The sequence below is a fragment of the Dipteris shenzhenensis genome, chromosome 14 (genome assembly GCF_047967505.1).
Source record: "Dipteris shenzhenensis isolate YYH24624 ecotype China chromosome 14, Dip_SZ_1.0, whole genome shotgun sequence".
Taxonomy (NCBI): Eukaryota; Viridiplantae; Streptophyta; class Polypodiopsida; order Gleicheniales; family Dipteridaceae; genus Dipteris; species Dipteris shenzhenensis.
In genome coordinates this window covers 35403818-35427049 of record NC_141609.1, presented here as the reverse complement: position 1 = coordinate 35427049, position 23232 = coordinate 35403818, and the positions used below count along the sequence as shown (strand labels likewise).

The 23232-nt window shown below is 42.5% G+C and overlaps 1 protein-coding gene across 2 annotated transcripts in view; it reads left to right on the top strand.

Annotated features, from left to right (window-relative positions):
• Positions 1 to 22790, top strand: part of LOC147894533 (receptor-like serine/threonine-protein kinase ALE2) — a 29010-nt gene extending 6220 nt beyond the window's left edge. For both annotated transcript variants that reach the window (XM_087384706.1, XM_087384705.1), the window contains 4 exons: positions 16998 to 17384; positions 18918 to 19161; positions 21740 to 21887; positions 22023 to 22790. In XM_087384706.1, coding sequence (XP_087240832.1) covers positions 16998 to 17384; positions 18918 to 19161; positions 21740 to 21887; positions 22023 to 22439 — 1196 coding nt within the window. In that variant the 3' untranslated portion in view covers positions 22440 to 22790. The remainder of the gene's footprint in view (positions 1 to 16997; positions 17385 to 18917; positions 19162 to 21739; positions 21888 to 22022) is intronic.
• The last annotated feature ends 442 nt before the right edge of the window (positions 22791 to 23232 follow it).

The window sequence follows — 23232 nt, the reverse complement described above, 5'->3', positions numbered from 1 at the left end:
GCTTCACAGTGTTCTTATTTCTGCTGATCATATGTGTAACTCAGGCACTTGAGGAAGTGAACAATTCCCTTGCAAGGGCACTCCTCTTGTGACCTTCTCTGCATTTTTTTTTTTTTTTTGGCATTGCATCTCTTGGGCGTTTCGCAGGGATTGCCACCACCACTGTCAACATCTCTACACGACGCTCCAAGCACACAATGTCTGCTCCTCCAAATTGGCAATTGAGAGGGGGTATTAAGCAATTACAATCCCCAATTTAGGGGCAAACAAACCAGCAGCCAGCAGGGCCATGTTGTCGGCCAGAATCAGGCCGGCCAGCTGGTTTGGTCGACCCAGAACTGGCTGACCAGCCCACCGACCAGCTGGCCGATCAGCTGGCTAGCCCACCGACCAGCTGGCCGACTGCCTAGGTCAGGCCTATAAAAGACTACCTCTCCCCCTCATTCTCTGTGACAGGACCTGTAGCTGCTCTTCACCTCTACCATCCTTTGCTGCAGCCCCTCCTGCTCCAGATCTGCTCCTCTGCTCCAGTTCTGCGTGCTCCATCCTGTGCCCCTCTATTCCTCTTCTCCAGATCTAGCCCTGGACCTCCAGCTGCTGCTCCAGATTTGCTCCTTGCCACCTAGGGCAGCTCCAGCCCTTCATCATCATCATCATCATCATCATCATTGAGGTACACGGAGGACTGCGTTTCGCTCCCTCTGTTGCTATCTTTTCTACAGTTTCTCTACATGGAATCATCTTTCTGATTCACCTCAGCCACGGTCCTTGAGACACGACGGCTTGAGGTTCTTGTATTCAGTTTTTCATATTACCGATAGGCACTATGTTTTCTGAGTTCCGTTCTTCAGTTGTGTTTGAGTATCGTCTATTTTTGATAGCTCCAATGCAAACCCTATTGTTTCTCTATAGAACATTTTTTGTATTGTGTCCGGTTGTGGATGGAAATATATTTTGTTGGCTCTATATCTCTAGAGCAGTCTATATACTGGCTTGCGCACACACACATGGTTGTGAAGTACACATAAGTAAAGAAGTTTTGGATTCCGTAGTTAAACACTTCCGCGTGTAATTCCTGGACGCTCTATCAGTCTTCTGTTTCAGGATACCCTTTGTTTGGTTCATTTTTAACGTGGTGCTAGAGCCTTGATCAGACCTTACTAAATATTAAAGACTACTATATGCCCCACATTGATGGTCTCTTTTTGTTTTAACAAGTTCTAGGGTACACAAAGCGCAACGTCATCATTGAATACCTTGAGTAGAATTCATCATGTATTCACCATACACCTTCGTAAGACTAGAATATATCCAATCGTTTTTTTGTTGTTCATCATGTATTCACGATAGCTTACAATCTAAAGACACAACATGAAAATCCCAAAAAAGAAACCCATCCATGAAGTGTTGTAGAAGGGAACTCACGGCTCACCACCCACGCATTATGGTCTCTACATTGAACCACTCTCAAGTTTGAGATTCCATGAGAGCTAGCTGCTTGAGATTCCATGAGAGCTAACTGCTTGATTAAGAATATGAGCCCAACACCACATGCCCAAGTGACTTAGTCAAGATCCAACTAATAAGACTACACACTTAGGAGCTACACTACCTCAAATCCCACTAAAATGAGCCCTTTGCTTATATATATAAGCCTAGGTCTGCTATATTTTTTGCAACCGTAAACAGCTTGTTATTACTAGAATCGCCTTCTCAATAGATATAGACCTCATCAAAGGCTAACCTAAACTCCAGTCGTTACCAATTCCAAATTAGACTACGCGTCCATCCCTAGACATGTTTGGATTCTGAATTTATATGTTCTCAATTTAGACCATGATTAGTCCCGTCTAAACATGACATTGTCTCCGCCTTAGTACCCCATTGGCGCCTCCTGCAAGCCCCGTGCTTGAACTCGACAGCATACAATCTCTAGCTATTGCCAGACAAAACCCTCACTTATGTCACCAACATCTCGAGTTGCTCCACCTTTGATATGGCTTTTGAAGTTGGTGGCACATAAGGCTTGAGCCAGAAAACACGGAACACTAGATGCACAGCACTTGGTTCCCAATCTGCTTGAATCTCCTCCTCATGATACCCCCATCATTCCTTATATTGAACATACTTGCAGTGCTTGTTCCCTTGGGTCTAGTAGGTCTCCTATGCTATGGCAATCTTCTCCTTGATAGACTCTAAAATTTGCTCATAGTTCTCTGTGATGTGGTCCGCTTTCATAAACTTTTTCTGAAGTGAGAAACTTTTTGCCGAATGCTGCCTCATATGGGTCCTCCCAATGCTAGACGAATGTGTCTTGTTCAAGATACACCAATGGAACATATTGCTCACGCTAGGCTTGTATCTCATTGACATAACACTTCAGTACATCAAACGCCAACTATTTATAGATCTCTTTCTAACCCTTCAACTAAAAACTCATCTGCATACCGAATTTGTCCCCCGAAAAAAAAACCTCCAAAACTTAGTAATGAGCTTGGAGCCACTATCCATCCTAAATCTCTAAGAATGCCGCACAAGCGGGGGTGTGCAATTCCGTATATAGACAGTGCACTAGAGATATAGAACCAACAAAATATATTTCCGTCCACAACCGGACACAATACAAAAGAGGCCCAGAGTCCCATTAAACTATGGCCCTTTGTCGCTACCAAAAGTTGTCCTACTATCTGCTTGGCACTTCTAGATCCCTGAGCCTACATGCTCCCCAATGAGCTTCTGTAGACTTCGTCACATGTGCCAACAAACACACTTCCAAGCTATCCTTCCAGACAGCTACTTGTGAGGCAGTGGATGCCTAGAAGACTTGACCTCCTTGCTGCCCTAATGTGCAGCCAATGGTGAGGCCCAAGCTTCTCCTATTCCTTGTACCTTGATCCATGTACCTTGCTGTCCTGGATGACAGCCAAGGGTGCAACCCTTCCCATAGATCTTTGTTTGCAGGTCCTTGTCACCTTCCTCGGTATTGTGGAAGCCCTTCTGGCTGGCTGTGTACTGCTCCAATCTGCTCCCTGGAAGCTGCCACACTGGATGCCCAAATGGCTCTCCTGACTCCTAGTCTCCTTGCTTCCCTGGATGACAGCCAAGGGTCTTCATCCTCATGAGCTCTTTGTCTGCTGCTAATGGCCACCTCCCTTGTCCAGATCCTGGTCCTTGCAGCAGGCTCCCTGCAGCTCCAATCTGCTCCTATTTGGACTCTTGGTGAGTGAGTTATGAGGCTTCTTTACATAGGGGAAGTCCCCCTCTTTGTAAACCGACACGGTAGGGTTACACTAGCCGACCCAGCAGCCCCCCACTGGCCGGTCGGCAGCCCTAACCCACACACTCCTCATATAGGGTCTTACAAATAAGGAGGTGACTTCTCCAACACCCCCTCTCATCGACACATCTCGCCACAGTCTGGACTCTTTGATGAAAACGCTCCATTGGCTTCCATCTCAAAACCCTATAGAACAATCTAGTGTCAATCTCAATTTCTAGCTTTTCATCTAGTAGCTCCTGCTCTGCCAAGTCCGGTTCCACAAGCACATCATCCTGGTACACATGTCCATGCAAGGTAGCACCTGATGGCACCACCACCTCCCGTCACGTACCCGCCTTCGAACTCGAGAAATCTTGGTACAAGCATCCTCCAACTATCCCCCTCATAATGAGTGACCAGCTTGAGGTCCTCCAGGCACCATGCTCTCAAGGTCTGTTTCAAACCATCCTCAATCTGGCAAGTTTTGCATAACAATTTTGGTACAGAGCCACCCTCCTTGCAAAGGCACAATCCTTCAAAAGTCGAAGTAGATTCTCCCAAGCAATGAATCACGGTTGTCTGTCAGCAAGGTCCTTGCCTTCAAGCTCCGATTCCTATGAACTAGAATGTATCCAATAGGTCTTTTCTGCACCATGAAAGACTTATATGGAGCTGTAACTTGATTTAGGTAAGCCTTCTGAGGAGTTTTGTTGGGATTCCCTCTTTTGGATGGCTTTGTCTCTTCTATGGCTAATCATATGCAGTCAATGATAACAAGTAAACACTACAAACAACCTCAAGAGAGTGACTTGACATATCTTTTGGCCGAGTATACATGAATTGTTTACCATTCTTGTTTGATTTAATAAATAGACCATCATAAGCCATCAAGAAGGTTCTTACTGTACTATATTAGAATGATTGGTCACCTCCTCACTTGTGAGCCCTCATATAAGGACATGGGGGATGATGACACACATCATAGGATGGGATGAAGGGGGATGGATTAGAGCTGCCATGTGGGCTGCAGACTGGCTACCACGTGGGCAGCAGACAGATTTTTCTTAGGTTAGTATAAGGGCAGCCACATGGGCCACCCTAGTCAGCATGAAGGGCCAACCTAAAACCCTCTGTTAAGGCTGGCTGTTGGGCTGCAAAAAGCCCAGCCATGTGCCATAGAAACAGGGCAATGGCCAGGGCAAATGTGCAGCAACAAACGCTAAGATCGATGCATGAGCAGCTGCTGTTCAGCCTGTGCAGGTCAGCCAGTAAGGCTGCCAAAGCTGGTCCGCAGTGGCAGTACCAATTGTAAAGGTTGGCAGTTTGTGGGGGTCTAGTCAGCCTGTTCTTGGTCGGCTAGTCAGCAAGGTTAGGGGGCATTGTGCCTGAGAGTGCTATCAACGGGAGCAAGAACGGAAGAGGGAGAGAGAGAGACAGAGAGCCACACAAGTTTTGGTGGGTGCAGAACCCCCTAATCTTCTTTTTCATTCATTTATATATGTGTTTGAGTATTGTACATAACCGGGGTAAAGGCACAATGACCTTTAACCCCCACAACCTCCCACTTAAAGGACAATGTGCCTTTAAGGGAGAACCACCAGTGAGCATACTATCCAATGCCCATCAATACACGACAATACTCAAACCGTTGACTAGGTAGACTCTTCATCAGCATATCTGCAGGGTTCATCTGTATGAACCTTGACAAGCTCTATGCGCTTGTTCTCAAGTACCTCCCTGATGAAATGGTACCTGATCTCAATGTGTTTGGTCTTTGCATGAAAGACCGAATTCCGTGCTAACTGAATAGCACTCATGGAATCACTATGCAATGTCGGTACACCTGTATGAATCCCCAAATCTCCCACTAGCCAATCAAGCCATATAGCCTCCTTACAACCCTCTGTGGCTGTAGCATACTCAGCCTCTGTGATAGACAAAACAACGCACTTCTGTGCGCGAGACATCCATGACACTGCACCACTTGCAAAGGTGAACACATAACCAGAAGTGGATCTCCTACTATCCACATGCCCTGCATAGTCTGAATCTGTGTACCCAAGTACACGCATGTCTCCTTTACCAAAGCAAATGCACATCTCCTTGGTATCCTTCATGTACCTCATGATGCACTTAACTGCCTCCCAATGCCTCTTTCCTAGATTAGCCATATACCAGCTAACAACTCCCACTGCAAATGCAATGTCTGGTCTAGTAGCTATCATAGCATACATAAGACTCCCAACTGTTGATGCATAAGGAACCTTGGCCATCATGGCCCTCTCGTCATCTGATCTAGGACTATCTGTATGACTCAGTTTCACATATGGAAGCAATGGAGTACTCATTGCCTTCCCCCCCTCCATATTGAAATGCTGCAATACTTTTGTAACATACTCTTTTTGTGAAAGCCAAAGGAGTTTCCTACTCCAATCACGCGTGATGTGCATACCAAGAATATGACCTGCGAGTCCCAAATCCTTCATATCAAAGGCCTCATGCAACTTGGCCTTTAATGCATCTAGCTCATAAGTATTCTTGCTAGCCAATAGCATATCTTCCACATATAGTGTCAGGAGTATGAGGCTATTATCCTTAGCCCTTTTAGTGTAGAGGCAGTGATCAATTTCACTCCTTCTAAAACCCTGGGACCGAATGAAAGCATCAAACTTCTGATACCATTCTCTAGGCGCTTGCTTAAGACCATAGAGACTCTTCTTCAGCTTGCAAACTAAATGCTCTTTGCCCTTTTCTTCAAAGTCTTCCGGCTGCACCATGTAAATTTCCTCATGCAAATCCCCATGCAAGAAAGCTGTCTTGACATCCATCTGCATAAGCTCCATATCCTCTGATGCCACTAGTCTAAGTGTGGTCATCTTCACAACCGGAGAGAATATCTCATCAAAGTCCACACCCTTCTCTTGCTTGAACCCTTTAGCGATGAAACGGACCTTGTACCTAGGTACATCATCAGTTGTGACCTTCATTTTGTAGACCCATTTACATGGCAATGCTGTCTTTCCATGTGGCAAAGAAACCAAGTCCCAAGTCTTATTCTTCATAAGTGAACTCATCTCTGATTGCATAGCGTACTCCCACTTGCATTGATCCTCACGCATCATAGCCTCTCTATAGCAAGAAGGCTCCCGCAATCAGTAAGCATCACATAGTCTACCCCTGGAACAAACCTATCAGGCGGCCTAGACACTCTAGATGATCTTCTCAAGGGCATTTCAGTTTGCTGTCCCACCTGCATATCAGCCACATTTGACTCATCATTTCCACCAATAGATGATCCATCATCTACCCTTGATTGTATACCTGTGGGAGTACTTGGTGGTACCATTTCTTGCACATTTGGTGCATGGACAGCTTGCTGCCTATCAACATATGTAGGTGGATTCACATCCTGGAAAGTGATTCTCCTCATTTCCACATCCCTCATGGGTGCCTTATGCATCTTCTTTCCATTGAAGACTACATCATGGCTGTGCATGATCTTCTTTGCTTCTGGATCTTAGTCCCTCTCCCCACTTTCACCATAACCCAGAAAGATGCATTTCCTAGACTTAGGATCTAGCTTCTTTCGAAGCTCTTTTGGCACATGTGCATATGCCTCACCCAAATATACGCAAATGAGAGTAAGAGGGCTTCTTGCCACTCCATGCCTCTTCAGGAATACCACCATCCAAACTCTTACTAGGTGATCTATTGATCACATGTACTGCAGTCTTCATTGCCTCAGCCCAAAAACCACCAGAAAGACTTGCATTGGAAAGCATGCATTGCAACCTTTCTTGAATGGTACGGTTCATCTTTTCTGCAACTGGATTTTGCTCTGGAGTACGAGGGGATGTGAGCTCCCTCTTAATCCCACGTGTATCACAGAAATGCTGAAAGTCATGAGAGAGATGCTCTCCACCATTGTCAGTCCATAGGCATTTAAGCGTTCTACTTGACTGATTCTCAACCAAGGCCAGCCATTTCTGAAATACCTGGAACACATCACTCTTCCGAGCTATAGCATAAGCCCACACTTTCCTAGTTGCATCATCAATGAATGTCACATAGTATTCAGCTCCGCCTAATGATCGTGTAGGCATGGGACCACATACGTCTGAATGCATCAAATCAAGCTTTTCAAACTCTTTCTTTCCCCTTCTTTTATGGGCTGATTTAGTCTGCTTCCCATAGAGACAGTGCTCACAAAATTTAAAATCAGAGAAACTCAAATGTGGTACATAACCCAAACGGCATAAGAGTTTCATTCCATTCTAACTCATGTGCCCCAACCTGCAATGCCACAAAGAAGTGCTTGGCTGCTCGGTTATTGCAACAACATGATCAAATACCCCTGATACATGTAAGGGATACAAAGTCCTACACTTGGCACCCCTAGCCAAAATAAAAGAGCCCTTCTGAAATTTTCAACTCTGAAAGCCAAAAGTGGTGTGAAAACTTGCATCATCTAGCTGACCCACTAAAATAAGACTCTTGGTCAACTTAGGGACATGTCTCACATGTTTCAAAATAAATGCAGACCCATTTGCACAAGAAAACTTTATGTCACCTACTCCCACTATGTTACATGCATAGTCATTTCCAAAGATGCACACAACCTGTCTTTCCATTGTCATAAGTGGAGAACCATTCCCTATAGGAGTAACATGGAATGAAGCACCAGAATCCAAAATCCAATCCTGGGAATATGCATCATTTGAAGTGGTAAGCAACTCTGCAGATAAACTACACATGAAGAGAATCTCATTGTCACTATCATGTGTGATTGCATTGATCTCCTCGATCTTTACTTTTCCTTTGTCCTCCCTTGGACTCTCTTTCTTTTAATTTGCACCCCAATTTGCATTCTTTTTCTTATCCTTTTGCTCTCTTTTCAGCTTGTAGCAATCCTTTTTCATATGGCCCTTCTTGCCACAGTGGTAACACTCAATGTTTAGTGCCCTAGATTTGCTACGAGACTTCTCTCTTTCTTTGGACTTCCCCCTGAACTGTGATCTGCCCCTTTGCACATTTAAGACTGCATCCTTATTGTTGCCATCCATAGACTTCGTCTAATCTCCTCGGTTAACAAGCTACCCACAACATCATCAAATTTCAGTACTCCACCTGGTGCAAAGTTACTGATAGCTATACAGAAGGTATCCCATGAGGATGGCAATGAACATAGAGAAATATTGCCTTAGTCTCCGCATCAAAATTCATCTTGTGAGCCTGAAGCTGGTTGAAAATAATATTGAATTCATTCAAGTGAGAAGCAGTGGAGACCCCTGCCTTTATCTGCAGCTCAAACAACCTCTTCATGAGGTAAACTTTATTAGAGGCAGTTTTCTTTTCATAAGTGGCACACAGTTTCTTCGACAAATCTTCCGTAGTCTGCTCATTTACTACTGTGAAATAAACTGACTCTGCAAGATGAAGTATAATAGTAGATTTTGCTAATGCATCCTACTCATTCCAATCATTCTCAGACATATTTGCAGGCGTAGCTTCAATCCCTGCCAAGGGTTTAATTTGCTTCTTTTGAATAAGCACATTTTCTTTCCATAAAGAAAAGTTTGTCCCATCAAACTTTTTAATGCTGAAAAACTCCTTTTCAGACATGGAAGAGGATGCTATGATGCAAATAAAGCAAAATCCCAAATGCTAGTGCCTGCAAGAGAGAATCACACCAAATACCAGATGCACCCAAATGTGTATGCCACAATAGAGTGAAATATCACCAAAACTCATGTCTCAAAGCATGTGACTCATGTGCATATACTATGCATCCATATGAGCAAATCTGGCCCAAAAGAAAATGCCAATTGCAATGGCAATCCAAAATGCCAATAAGTGCCAAATGACTCAAGCATAAACACCGTCCACTGGCATATGCATTAATAATATCTCATCCAAGAGAGCATAGCACTATGAGTGCATCACCTGCAATGTGTCAAAGCTGTCCCTCAGCATAAAATAGCATCATGTGCAAAGCATCCATAAAAATAGCATCCCACAAGGCAATTTGAGCCGATCCGCGCATCCAATAAGAACCGCAATGCATCCAAATGGCCTATAAATCATTCACTGCAACCCAATGTACACCATGAATGAGCGCACTGCTCAAACTGCAACCAGAGTGATCTGCATAAGGTATGCTTAATAAATCATAGTCCCACGGTAATGACTGCTATTGAAAATAGAACCTGAGATGCCTCAAAACATGGGCGCCATTGCATAATCGGACTCAGCAAGAAAATCTGCAAATATCTCTCTTCTGTCGGAACTCCAAAATCCCAACCGATGAGTGAGAAATGGAAGTCAACACTTATCCACGGCCATGTGGCATAAATCTAAGGTTTCAAAACCTTAGAATGAAAAATGCATAACAGAGAGACGAAATCGAATACACAGAGATCTATAACTCTGAAAATCCTCCACCGAATCGCGTAAGAACTGACAAGTAGGGGTTTTTGGGCGTCCGGAACGCAATGGGACAGACGGTTTTGGAAACTGTGGTCTCAATCACTGGGTCCAACACACGGTCTGAAAAACGGTTTTGGAAACAGAGCTGTTTGTAAACTCCACCGGAGTGCGAATGATGAGCAACATCATAGAAGTTTTAGGACCTCTTGAGTCCACCGGAACTGACAGATCTGCAAATGGTTGCTCCAAACTTGAGTTCCAACACCCGGGCAGAAAAATGCAGAAACTGACATAGTGAGTCAGAAATCCAATGAAATGATCCCAGATTCAAGAATGAAGGTGTTTCCAAGCTCCTGAAGTGAAGTGGACACCAAAAGCAAGCAATAGTTGCCTCTACAAGTCAATATGGAGTCTCTTTTACGAACGGAATAGGGAAAAGCTTAAAAAACGACTTTTTCTTTGAAAACACTTAATAGGCTCTCAAAACCACTTTGCAAAGCCAAAGTGACTTTTCCAAAGGTTCCTCCAAGGTCTCTGCACACTCGGATGCAAGTAAAGTCGCCCACAAAGCTTCCCACAGAGCTTCTCCTTCCTCCCACAGAGCTGCTGAGCTTCTAGGTATTCACGATGCTCAGCTAGATCACTCGGGCTCTGATATTCATGTGGTAAAGATGAAGGTTCAATGAGTTCAACTAGGATTTCATTTCCAATGAGATTATCATCATCTCCTAATTTCTTTGGAGAGATTTTGGACTACCTTTTGATTAGCCTTCTCCTTTAGTGTTAGCCTTCATCATGGCTGAGTCTACCCTTCACCTCCGGAGTGTCGACAAAAACTCAGTACGAAGAATTTGTATAAATGGATGCTCAAGTATATGTGGGTGTGTGGATTTGTATGTGTGAGAGCATATTTTTATACTATGGTCTACACCCATTGTTGGGCGCTGATGACATTAGTGGGGATGTCATAGTAGCTAGTCCCTGCTATGCATGATGGAGTTTATGGTTTTCAATCTTGTGAGGGACTATCATGAGATTGAAACTGCACTATGTTGTGTTTTTAAAGGATGAGTTCGGGAATGTTCCTGGATTCATCTAGATATATATCTCCTAATTTCTTTGGAGCCTACTTACATGAAAAATTGGATGTACTCAACGTCCTTCTGGTAAAGGCTAATTTGTAAGCAAGTTTTCCAATTCTCTCAAGTATTAGGAATGGTCCACAACACCTAGGACGTAACTTGATATTTACCCCTCTTTAGGGTCTTTTGGCACATGCTTTCTTTAGCTAACTTAAGCATTTGATTCATATCTTGAAGAAAGTGTTTGGCTGCGTGAATATACTCTTTTTCAGGTCCACCACAGTTGGGGCTCTAGGTTGAAATCCATAGATCATCATGAATGGACTAAAACTATTGCTGAATGTTTGGCACTATTATATGCAAATTCTAATTAGTCTCAATGGTTTGCTTTTACTTACATATGCTCGAAGCATGTCCTCAATGATTTGATTGGCCCTCTCTGTTTGACCATCACTTTGTGGATGTCTCCGGGTGCTCATATTCAAGTTAGTTTTCAACCTCATGAAAACAACCCTCCAAAAATGATTGTTAAGTTGCTATGCCCATCACTAACAATACTGGCTGGTAGCCAATATAACCTATAGATATGCTCCACGGAGGTTTGTTGATTCAGGAGTTTTAACTTCTACATTGGTTGGGCCATCTTGGTCAACCAACCCACGATAACTTACATAGAGTAGTGCCCTCTCTGCGTCCTAGATATGTTAGAAATCAACCAACAGAGAGTACGCACAGTGGAAGACTGTAGAATATCCCAGGAGCTCACTCAGTGTGTGTGGTGAGTGGAATCACAAACTTCTTAAACTTATGTGCTTCAAATAGATGTGGAGCTCATCAATAGACAATAATCCAACCAAATATAGAAGCTACCAAAATAATATATTTATGTCCCAAACTATGGACACAATAAAAAGAGAAATAGATCCAAAGTCCCACCAGAGCGTGGTCTTTTGATCTTACCACCACGAACTTCTACTATCTGCAGGATATCTCTACAACTTGAGCCTGCGTGCTCCACCTCAAGCGTATGTAGACTCTCCGTCCTTTGACCTCAGCTCCTTGCTGCCCTAGAAGACAGCCAAGGCACCAGCCCTATGTGAGCTCAGTCTGCAGCCTTCCTTGGACTCTTTTGCCTCCTGGATGTGGGCTTGAGGGTGAGTGAACTGCTGCTCCTGCTGCTCCTTGTTTAGCTGGACTGCTGGACTAGGCCACCCTTTTATAGGGCCCAAGGCCCCTCAAAAATACCGACTGGATCAGGCCTAAATGGTCGACTTTTGCAGCCCCTCCAACCAACTGGAACAGGCCCTAAAACTGGCCCCACAGCTTCTATAAGTGGGGGCCCAGATCCCCTTGTTGTGTGTGCCTGGTTCCGTCCACTCACCACCATGTATGGGGCTGTGGGCTAGCCTATGTGGCCGACCAACTCTCTCCCCCACCTAGTCATGTGGGGCTATAAAACGAGGGCACAAGGCCCTTGAATCATTGTGGGGCCCAGCCCCCCTTGGTCCTGCCCTGATCTGGACCTGGAAGCTGGCTTTGACCAGCCCTACCAGTCCTCCATCTAGCAGACCATGCTGCAGGCCTCCCCTGCCACAAATGCACCACAAACAGGCCCTGTCACAGGCCGGATATCTGCTCGTAGATCCTGCCTTGTGCTGCGCATCTACCTCCGGGATACCTCGCCATCATTGCGCTCTTGTGGGGTGCTGCCCATGTGGCAGCCCCCTCTCTCTTTCCTTCGTGCATGTCCTCCCCTAGGTCTCCCTCCCCTATGCTCGCTTCATTTGGGGGCTTATAGATGGGGAGGTGACCTTTCCAACAAGATAATCCAATAATCAAATCCATGGAGATACCTTCTCATTTTCCAGATGGGATCTCCAAAGGATGTAGCAAACCGCCTACTTAAAACGTTCTAGTTGATTGACCTTGCACTTTTGGCATCATGACACATGCTTATTTCAGGGACACATACTCTCTCTATCTTTGTAGAGCAAGTAGCCAGGAGTCCTTTATCACCAACTTGTGGTGTGTCATCGTTTTCATGTGAATTCTCAATTAAAGCTTCTTGAACTGTTGGATCCCTCATAATTGCTTTCCATATTTTAGAAAAGTGAGGATCAACCTTGGGTTTTCCTTTTAGGGACTTCAGGAAATCATTTTTAATAAACTGATGAGCGGAAAAAATTTCATCTTTTGTCCTGAGGATGGGTGGGAGAATAACTTTACCATAAATTACCCTGGAGCTGTGGATGGTATTGTTGTAAGCAAACTCCACCACTAGGAGATATCTTTCCCACTCAGCTTTTTGACTAGCCACATAACATTTCAGTTTTTCTAAAATAGTGGGATTGACTATTTCACATATCAGAGTAGGGATGAAAGGAAGAGGAAAAGTCCAGCTCAGTTCCCATATTTGAAACAAAGCTCTCCAAAATAGGCTGGTCATTTGGGATCTCTATCGCTGACTATGGACTTAGGCATACCATGATGTTTGAAAACTTGTGCTGAAAATACCTTACCATATGATTAGCCTTGATGGTCTTCGGAACAGGTATAAAGTGTGGTTGCTTGCTGAATCTATCAATGATAGTCTAGGTCCCATCATTTCCCTGTTTTGACCTTGGGAGATCAAAAATGAAATCCATTGCTATTCTCTACCAAGGTGCCTGCGTTATTGGAAGAGACATCAATAGACCAAGTGTCTTATGCTTGTCCTATTTCACTTTTTGACAAACAAGGCATTCAAAAACAAACTGATGAGTATCTTTCTGCATACCTGGCCAAAAGAAATACCTCTCTAGAGCTTGTATAGTGGAAGCAATTCCACTATGTCCTACATAAGGCATAGCTTAACACTCTTCCATAAATTCCAATCTTAAATTTGTGGTAACACACAAGCATCATCATCCTTTATAAGATATCCATATTTCAAGGAATAGTGGCTGGTTGACTTGTCCGCTTGCAGCTGCTGCATAATTTCCCCAAAGTTTCGGTCGAGTGCATAATGTGGTTGTATTTGTTCTAGATCCTGATGATAAGCAATAGTAACGTTATTTACTTGGGGCCTCCAAGATAGGGCATTGGCCACTCTGTTCTGCACTCTTGGCGTATGGACAATCTGAAAATGAAACAGAGACAGAAAGTTTGCTCACTTCATGCGCTTTTTAGAAAGGCTGGTCTAGTTCAAGAAATACTTAAAATTTTGATGGTCAGTCTTGACCATAAAATCAGCCCCTAAAAGAGAATGTTTCTAGGTGGTCATAGGATGAATAACAGCCAGCAATTCTTTTCATAAATCGGAAAATGCTTTTTAGCATCTCGAAACCTCCTACTTTCGTAAGCCATCACAGGCCCCTCTAGATGCAGAGCAGCTCTGATACAATCCCCATGTGCATCACAGTCCACATCAAATGGTTTATATAGATCAAGAATGACAAGAATGGGCTGAATGGTCAATTTCTCCTTAAGAGTGTCGAAGGCTGTTCTTTTATGTTCCCCTCTTTAAAAAACAATATTTTTCTTTGCCAAATCATGGAGTGGCACTGCAATATCAGCAAAATGTCGGATAAATCATTGGTAATAAGAATATAACCCTAGAAACTGCATACTTCATGTACGGTTTTCAGTTCGGACCATTCCTGTATAGCTTGGATCTTTGCAGAATCCATCTGCCCACCATCCTAAAGAAATGATACGACCAAGATAATTGAACTTGTCGTTTTTCTTACCGTTTACTTAAAGCTTATGGTTGCGAAGTACCTAGAAAACTCTGGCTACATGCTGCCTATGCTCATCAATTGATTTAGAGAGCACAATGATATCATTAAAGAATGTGCCCGTAAAGTGTCTGTGTGGCCTGAAAATCGTGATAAAAGTGGCTGGTGCATCAAAAGGCATAACCAGAAATTCATATAACCGAAAGGAGTACGGAAGGCGTCTTATGTACATCCTGTGTACATTTGTAGATGTGATGATACCCGCTCTTAAGGTCAATCTTGTCAAAAACTCTAGCACCTCCCAGACGGTCCACAACATCATCAATATGGGGAATCGGGAATTTGTTCTTAATGGTCATCTTATTCAAGGCACCACATGCGGATCCTTTTTCTAGTCAACAGGACTGGGGAACAAAAGGGTGATGAGTTGGGCTGAATCGGCCCTTTCGATAGAAGATCCTGCACCTAGCCATTATTTTCTCCCTTTGCGATCCACTCACCCTATATGGGGTTCGGTTGGGCGGTGCACTCCAGTTTTCTAAAAAACAAACAAGGGAACCACAGGTGATTTGAAGGATTTTTCACCCAACCATGTTCTACAACACAAACGCAGGGTCTTGAATTATATATTCACGTTTCAATTCACTTGTTATTTGCAAAGCCCCCAATCTCCCTAGATGGGCCTAGACTTGGATGTTTCTTTTTACTACTCCTTTGAATTTCTTTACACCATTTGCCCCTAGGCTAGGCACAATTCATAACTAGGAATACCTAGACCTAGGCCTTTAGACCCACCTAGTGACGCAAATCACCCTCACCGATGCCCTTGACATGAAATCCTTTTGACCATATACATAAAGGGCAATGCATGTTATTTACAATTGTCAACCTCTAAAGGGAAAATGCCAATTCACCCTTCCAAAGTGATGTTATCTCAACTTGAGCCTTGAAAGCAATCTCTGAAATTTTCAAGAACATAAAAAGTCCTATCTATCAAGGGAACTTAATTCCGCATACATATCCTTCTATACTTCTTTAACAAAAACCATAGACGCAGAAATTGATTAACTTAGCAATGGAATGATCAAGTACATCGGGTACGGTTTCCCCTCTGTTGTTTGCAACATTTTGATGCTTCTTTCCCCTATGATAAAAAATCAGCTCTCTCTCAGGCATCATAAGCTACCTCCTTCTTGTGAAACCAGGGAATTCCAAGCACCACATCATGATGCTTTAAGGATGAAATAAACAAGTCCTCTTGGTCCACATAGTCCTGCACATGAATGCGAAGTTTGCCAATAAGAGGACTGCAAACCCTAAAACGAATCTATAATAGCTGGAAAAAACCTTGAAATCAGCTTGGAAAAAGCCGGACGGAGCACTTCCTAGTGACCAAAGATCTCATCTATTTCTTGATCTTCCATTTCTGTCTCTATTTTCACATTTTGAAAGACACATCAATTTCTAGGTATGACTTGAATCACAGACCACCACTAGTTGTCCACTCAACCAGGTTGAAAGACCACCTAAGACAAAAATCCATGATATGTTCATGCAAACTTTAATGAAGTGGAAGGACAAATGATATCCATTTAATAAAAATGCTTACTTGCTTCAGTGCGTGGGTAGCACAAATGTGTAAAGTCATCCCAAATTTTGTTGAGTCAATGGCAAAAAACTCACTTGAATCCTTTTTTACTGTAGCTTGAACACCTTTGTAGATGAATTTGAACCATTTCATATCAAATGTAAATACTTTGAATTTTCTAAAATTCACTCGCAAAATATCTTGTATGATTCCAACATAATGCATTTCATTTGTGATGAGATTTGTATCCCTTGCACTAGATCTAAAAAGTTGCCCATGACTCCTCGATCAAATGTGTTGAAGCCTTTCAAGTTTTCCCAAAGCTACTAATCTGTTTATCTTTCTGCTGCTTTGGAACTATACATTGATCGGGATTTAATGTTTGACTCCTTTAAAACATCATCTTTCTGTTTGCTGGCTTTGAATATTGTGTTGATTTAATGCTACAATGTTTAATTGCTACAAGATTGGGTATGAGCAAGGTAAAAAAGGATTTCGTAAGGTTGATCGTTTAGTCTTTTTATATATACTTTGGAGGAAGCATTCTTTTCTTGAGGAGGCATCCTGATGGAAAAGCTTATCTGCAAATATTCCGTTTGAAAGACCATAGGGGTCAGGAATTACTTTCTAGTGAAGTTATAGAAGTCTGGCTTTGGAAATCCTCTTGTATTTTGCACTCTATTCTGAGAACATGGTAGCAGCATAAAGGCAAAAATTCATAAAAGGAAGGGTATATTTGCAATTGCCCAATCCTATTGTGGAATAATGCTTAGTTCTTGGACCAAGAATTGTACGTACAGTCCTGAATAAAAGTAGTCCCGGGATGGATCAGAATTAGAGTATAGAGAAGGATCTCAGTAAATATCTTATGTCTTTCTTTTGGGTTTCTGATTTGAAGTCTTTGCATCTTTCTTTTTCTTCTGCAGGTGTTTGCTCAAGAGCAACCTCAAGTCCATTTGACACCGTTTTATATGATACTCGGTCAATTCCTCGTTCTGGTGCAACCAGATTGTTCACATATGATGAATTGAAGCAAGCAACGAGTAATTTTGATCTGGCAAATGTTCTTGGAGAAGGGGGGTTTGGTCGTGTTTATAAGGGAGTATTGAAGGATGGAACTGCAGTGGCCATAAAGAGGCTGACTGGTGGACGCCAGGGAGATCGCGAGTTCCTAGTTGAGGTAGAGATGCTCAGTCGTCTGCACCATCGTAATCTTGTGAAGCTTGTCGGCTATTATACAAGCCGAGATTCGGCGCAACATCTGCTCTGTTATGAGTTGATTCCTAATGGCAGCCTTGAAGCATGGTTGCATGGTGAGTATTTTGAATGTCTGGAAGTTTGAATGGCATGCTTGTCACGTGACATGAATTCAAGTGCTGGCAGCTTCCAAGGACTCCTGGTGCACAATCTATTGGCTATTGTGTAGGAGTCAAGGGTATTGTTTCAGAGTTGGGTACGAGTGAGCGTTTATAAACTCTTATTTGTCAGGGGTTTATCCAGTTTTTATCAAAAGTTTTTATGTATAGAAGGTGGCGTAATGGAGTTTTAAATAAGATGTTCTTGAGATACTTCCTCATCTGACATAAATGCTAATTTTTAACATAATCAAGAGTCCTGGAAACTTGATAGAGATACGATTGTGTGTGCATGTGCGCGTGTGTGTATGGATGTCTTTTATAAAGTGAAGAGAGTAAGGCCGTAGAAGAAGTATCAGAATGTTGGATAGTGGGAAGAAACGTGTGGTCTTCAATTCTGCTAGCCATTGAATGCGATTGCTTATGAGGGTCAAGATAAGGACATACAGCTGACCTTACAATGTTCATTAACAATTCTAGCTCTTGCAATTTAGAGAGCAGATTGAAAAAAGACTGGAACTGAAAGAAATTGAGAATTTTTTAAAAAGCCCATCCTATCTAGCTAGCCATAAATGCAACTAATTTTTAGAACCAAGATAGAAATAGATGTTTTAGCCTACTCTTTTAATAGACTTAGGTGCAGAGTTGTACGTCTTGCACGATTTTCTTAAAGGTCAGACGGTTCAATAGAAATGAGCAGGCACAGAGACAGGACAAAGGCATCAGAAAATAAAAGCAGGTGTACTATTTAAGAATGCATTGGCTTCCCTTTTTGAATCTGTCACGCCTAGAATGCCATTGGTTTGCCCAGGGAGGATTCTCTATGAAAAGATCAATCTAACCTGATACTCACTGATGGGCATGATGTTCAGTGGGGGTTATGACTTTTCTTCTTAACAGAGTTCATAATCTAATCTTACTATTTCTTTTGGTGTTTTTATTCGTATTAGAAGAAAAGTACTGGTCTCCCTTGGCAGATCTTTTCATGAAATGATGTGCCCTAGATTTTATAACTTCATGAATTTCAAGAAACATCAGGGGTCGTGAGAAACTTCAGGGGTTTCATTTATGCCACCTCATGGCATAATCTGAAAAACTAGGCAGTGCCACAATTTCGTGCCCTAAAAACTTAGTGGCTCATTCTATAGCTGCATTGGAATCGTCTCTGTATCTTTTTCTTTGGCTGTGATATTATATCCATGATTGCCAGCCAAATCTCTGGCATACTCCATTGTCAACAATCCATTCCCTGCCTGGCTATGTTTGTAATGCACAGATCATAATGTATGAAAGGTCATAATAGCTGTTATCGCTAATGAAAACTTTGATCAAATTTTGAAGGTTGACTTTGAGAGATAGTGAATGCATGTGACCTTTGTTACTTGAATATTCTGACAATGCTGAAGATCAGTTTATATCGTTCAGCTTTCTTTCCGAACTACCAGCTTGATAGATGTGGTTTCTAAGCTTCCGGATGTCTACTTTTAACAGGGCCTCTTGGTGCAAACCAACCCTTGGAATGGGATACAAGAATGAAGATTGCATTGGACGCTGCACGTGGTCTTGCATATCTTCATGAGGATTCCCAGCCTTGTGTTATTCATCGAGATTTCAAAGCATCAAACATTTTGATTGAGAACGATTTTCATGCAAAAGTCGCCGACTTTGGCCTTGCAAAACAGGCTCCAGAAGGTCAAATCAATTATGTCTCCACTCGTGTCATGGGAACTTTTGGGTACGAACATTTTGCCAGCACAGCAGCCCCCCCCGCCTCCCCCCGCCCCCGCAACCCACCATTTTCACGCATGCAGGCCACACACACACACACAAGCACAAGAGTGGACATGCACATTCACAGGCATGTACTTTGTTTTTCAGGTTTCGTTTAGTGCTTAAATCAGTTCTTTCGACAACCTTCTCCCTTTTTGTCCATTCCTCTTTCTTCCTCTTTTGTTCGTGAAATATCGATTGACATTGACATTGACGTTGACGTTGCTCATGTTGTAGTGTATAGGGCGTGCATCACCCTCTGAAGAGCAATGAAATAGTAAGCATGCCACTTGGTTTAGTTGGTGGTGACGATCTTACTTTACGCACATGAAATAGTTGTCCTAATTTTCTTTGTGCAGTTTTAGGCAGTGCTGCAAAGATGGAGGTGAAGAAGAGCATCGCTCAACCTTTTTCTCTTTCTCTTATTGCATCCTGTCTACTTGGTTGATTGGTGTTGGAAACAAGAGGAATGGATTATGGATTAGTTTATTGGTTTGCCCTCTGTGATTTAGTGGTTAGGATTACATTTAAATGTTTTAGGGGTAGTAATCAGACCTTAGGTCCTAGGTAGACTGCCGGGCTATTGTGCTAGTTCTTACCTTGTTGGAAAAGCTTTGTACTCTCAGCTACTTGCACTTTGCAAAATTTTCGGTCACAAAAAACAAAGGGGGGGAGGGGTTGAAGGGGGAGCTGCAAGGTATTGGCTTGTGTGCCATGTTTTTCATGATTCTTTTATAGTACTTACTTCGACAGTCTAGTGCAACTATAAGAGTTCATATGTACCTTACATTGATAGCTGCTTGGAAGTTTTTCCACCAAATTCGGCCTTCTGCAACTTACCAAGTCTCGTTTCCAATCCTGTGTCTCCCGTTCAAGACTCTTTTTGGCATCAATAACTAATCAAGCAGGTATAAGAAGATTTGAGTACGCTGGCCATTTGGTCAAACGGCAGCTTCTCTTTATTTTCAATTTGATGGTGGATCTTCAGCAGTGGGGCAGCCATATTGACACCAACCCTAGAAAGTTCCCCCAATTTTGTCTATTTTTTTGGGAGATTTGGCACTTCAGTAGATCCAGATCTAGAGCACCGTTTCAATGTAAAACTTCACATCCTCTTCAGATGTGGGTATTTGCTCAGATTGAAGCATGCATTACTTAGGATGCAATTTAGTAGTTGGAGCTCTTTTATAAGAGGATTGGAGCCTGCTGCCTTGTAGGTGTTGGTTCTGGTGGTAATGATTACAACATTAGCCAATTTGATTTTGAATCCTGAGTAGTTCTATTGTCTTTCAGCAGTCACACCTTCTCATGTTCATCAATTAGGAAGGTCCAATTAACTCAGCAGGTGCTTGGCAGCTCAAGTCAATCAAGAGTGTCATGTCTCAATACAAATAGGCTGAACCACTTTTCACATAGTTCGTAGTCTCTTGTGCATGCTCTCTCTTGATCATTGTAACCCTAAGAGATGGGTGACTGCTTCTTGACTCCGTTTTGTGGAATCACGCTATGGTCCCATTAATTCATAACCTCCTCCAATATATAAGTTGGCACCACCTTGAATTTGGCTCCAAGGTAAGTCAAGAATACCATAACCTTACCCTAATCATAATTTTGACTCTAACCTTGACCTTGGCTCTCTAACTATATTCCCAAGAGGTGATTGATTTTTCTCATATTGTAAAATCACCCATTGGACCCATTAATTTCAACCCCACAAATTAAGCTCTCATCTACTATGAGCCAATATATCACATGCAAGTGTTCATCTTCTAGGGCTTCTCATAATCAGAATCATTGCATTCTTAGCTTGTGATGAAGACTCGGGTGAACTCAGGAACAAGAAAGTTGTCTTTATCTTTCCCTTCATGTACATGACTCAATTTCTGAGGTAATGCTGTCTTCTTTCTTTACTGAATTCCTCATCCTCAATTGATCATGAACTCTTGTTATGTCTTCACAGATATTTGACTGTGTAGTGTTTCTTGTACACAAGCTCTCCTTACAGGCTTGCCTTGCAAGAGGGGTTCAAGAAAATTCTTCCTAAAATCTGATGAAGATTCCCTTAACATATATACTCATGCCTCTTCACACTCATCCGTGGTAAACAACTCCTGTTGTAGAGGCACACATTCTTTTTGAATAGAACTAAGAAGGGCTGAAATAAGAGTTTCATCATCATCAAAGGGACCATGTGCTATGCCTAAATGTGGCTTGTGTATGCTTAGCATCCCATTTGCTTTCCAAGATTATGCCAGAATTGGCATGCAAAGCGAAATCTATGATACCTGATCTAAAGAACTTCAAATCCAGCAGGCATTGTAACACCTTTATAAGTGGAAGTGCCTTTATTAACAGTTTAAATATTACTTTAAGTTGTGTGGTAGCTTTTGTCATGTTAGAGCATTTTTAGAGGTGACGTGAAATTCTTAAAGTAATACCACAACGTTTAAATTCATGTTCAAGTATACATAGGTGCTGTAAACTGTACATTTGCTATTTTGTGGTAAATATTGACATATTTATGATCTAATTTTCAAATGTAGGTATGTAGCACCTGAATATGCAATGACAGGCCACTTGTTAGTAAAAAGTGATGTGTATAGCTATGGAGTTGTCTTGCTGGAACTTCTTTCAGGAAGAAAACCTGTGGATATGTCTCAGCCGTCTGGTCAGGAGAACCTTGTCACATGGGTAAGTCATTACTTATAAGAATAGGATGTAGAAAGATCTGATCGCTCGTTTGATTCACAGGTTTGTATAACTCTAAGACCTAGAAAGAATCAATAAACTGTTTTGGGTCACATTTCTGGAATGCTGCTTTTGCAGGCACGACCTATATTAAGAGATAGGGAAAGATTTGAGGAGCTTGCAGATCCTAGACTTTTTGGTAAGTATCCAAGGGAAGACTTTGCTCAAGTAGCAGCTATAGCAGCTGCATGTGTAGCTCCAGAAGCTGGTCAAAGACCTACAATGGGAGAGGTGGTCCAATCTTTAAAACTCGTGGCACGGTCCTCTGAATACCCTACAAGTGGAGAACGAAATCCTTCCTCAGACATTGTAATGGCTACAAATTTGTCAAACAAATCCCTCATGCAGAATGCTCGGCCAACTTCTGCTGTATTTGAGTCAGACGGCTCATCCTCAGTCTTCTCTTCAGGACCTTTCTCTGGCCCTAGTGTACTTGAAAATGACTTTCTCTCAAGAACTGCTTTGTTCTCAGAAGATCTTCACGAGGGACGGTAGAAAGGGCATTGTCTTATACATTGGTGATATGGTCACATGCATGATTTATTTGGACCAACAGGCTCGCAATTGGAATTGATGTCGGTTAAGTGGTCCTCTAGGTCATCTCTTTATTTGTCAAAGGCTTCTGGCCATTCTAATTCTTTGTAAAATAAATTTCCTCTTTATTGAGGTTTTTGAGATCAGCTTCTTCTTCTTAAGGCTTCACTCATTTTAGCTGCTGCAGGATAAAACTATTTCTGCCACATACGAATGCAAAAAGCTGTGCATGCTACTCATGCCAGTAGCATGGCATTTCCTCGATGGGAAGGGGCACTGGACAAAGCTTTTATTGTTCTGGGTTCCTAACCCATATTTGGTCTCTGTGGATGTTGAAAATCTACTGTATTAACTAATCCCTCTTTGTCTCTGTTTCTCTTGCTCTCTCTGTCTCTGTCTCTGACTCCAAAACACACACACTTGTACTTCCTCTTTGGGCTACATGCTAGTCACATATTCTTTTATTCACTGTCATTGTTGACAGATAAGGTGTTCTCAAAAACATAATTTGAGAAAGAAGTTGCTCTGTCTAATGTTCTATCTGTATAAACAGCACTTTTTTCTTCTAAGCACAGTGTTATATGACCAGCGAAGAAGCTATGAGGACACAGTCGCCTTCAAGAAAGAGTGCTGGGAGAATAGGGGTAGAAGCATCACACTGCACTAGAGCCCAGAAAAATACAGAGGCCTCAGATGTTGTGAATAGGCGAGAATGGGCACTGCTCTCACAAAGCACTGTGATTATCTAGCTCAA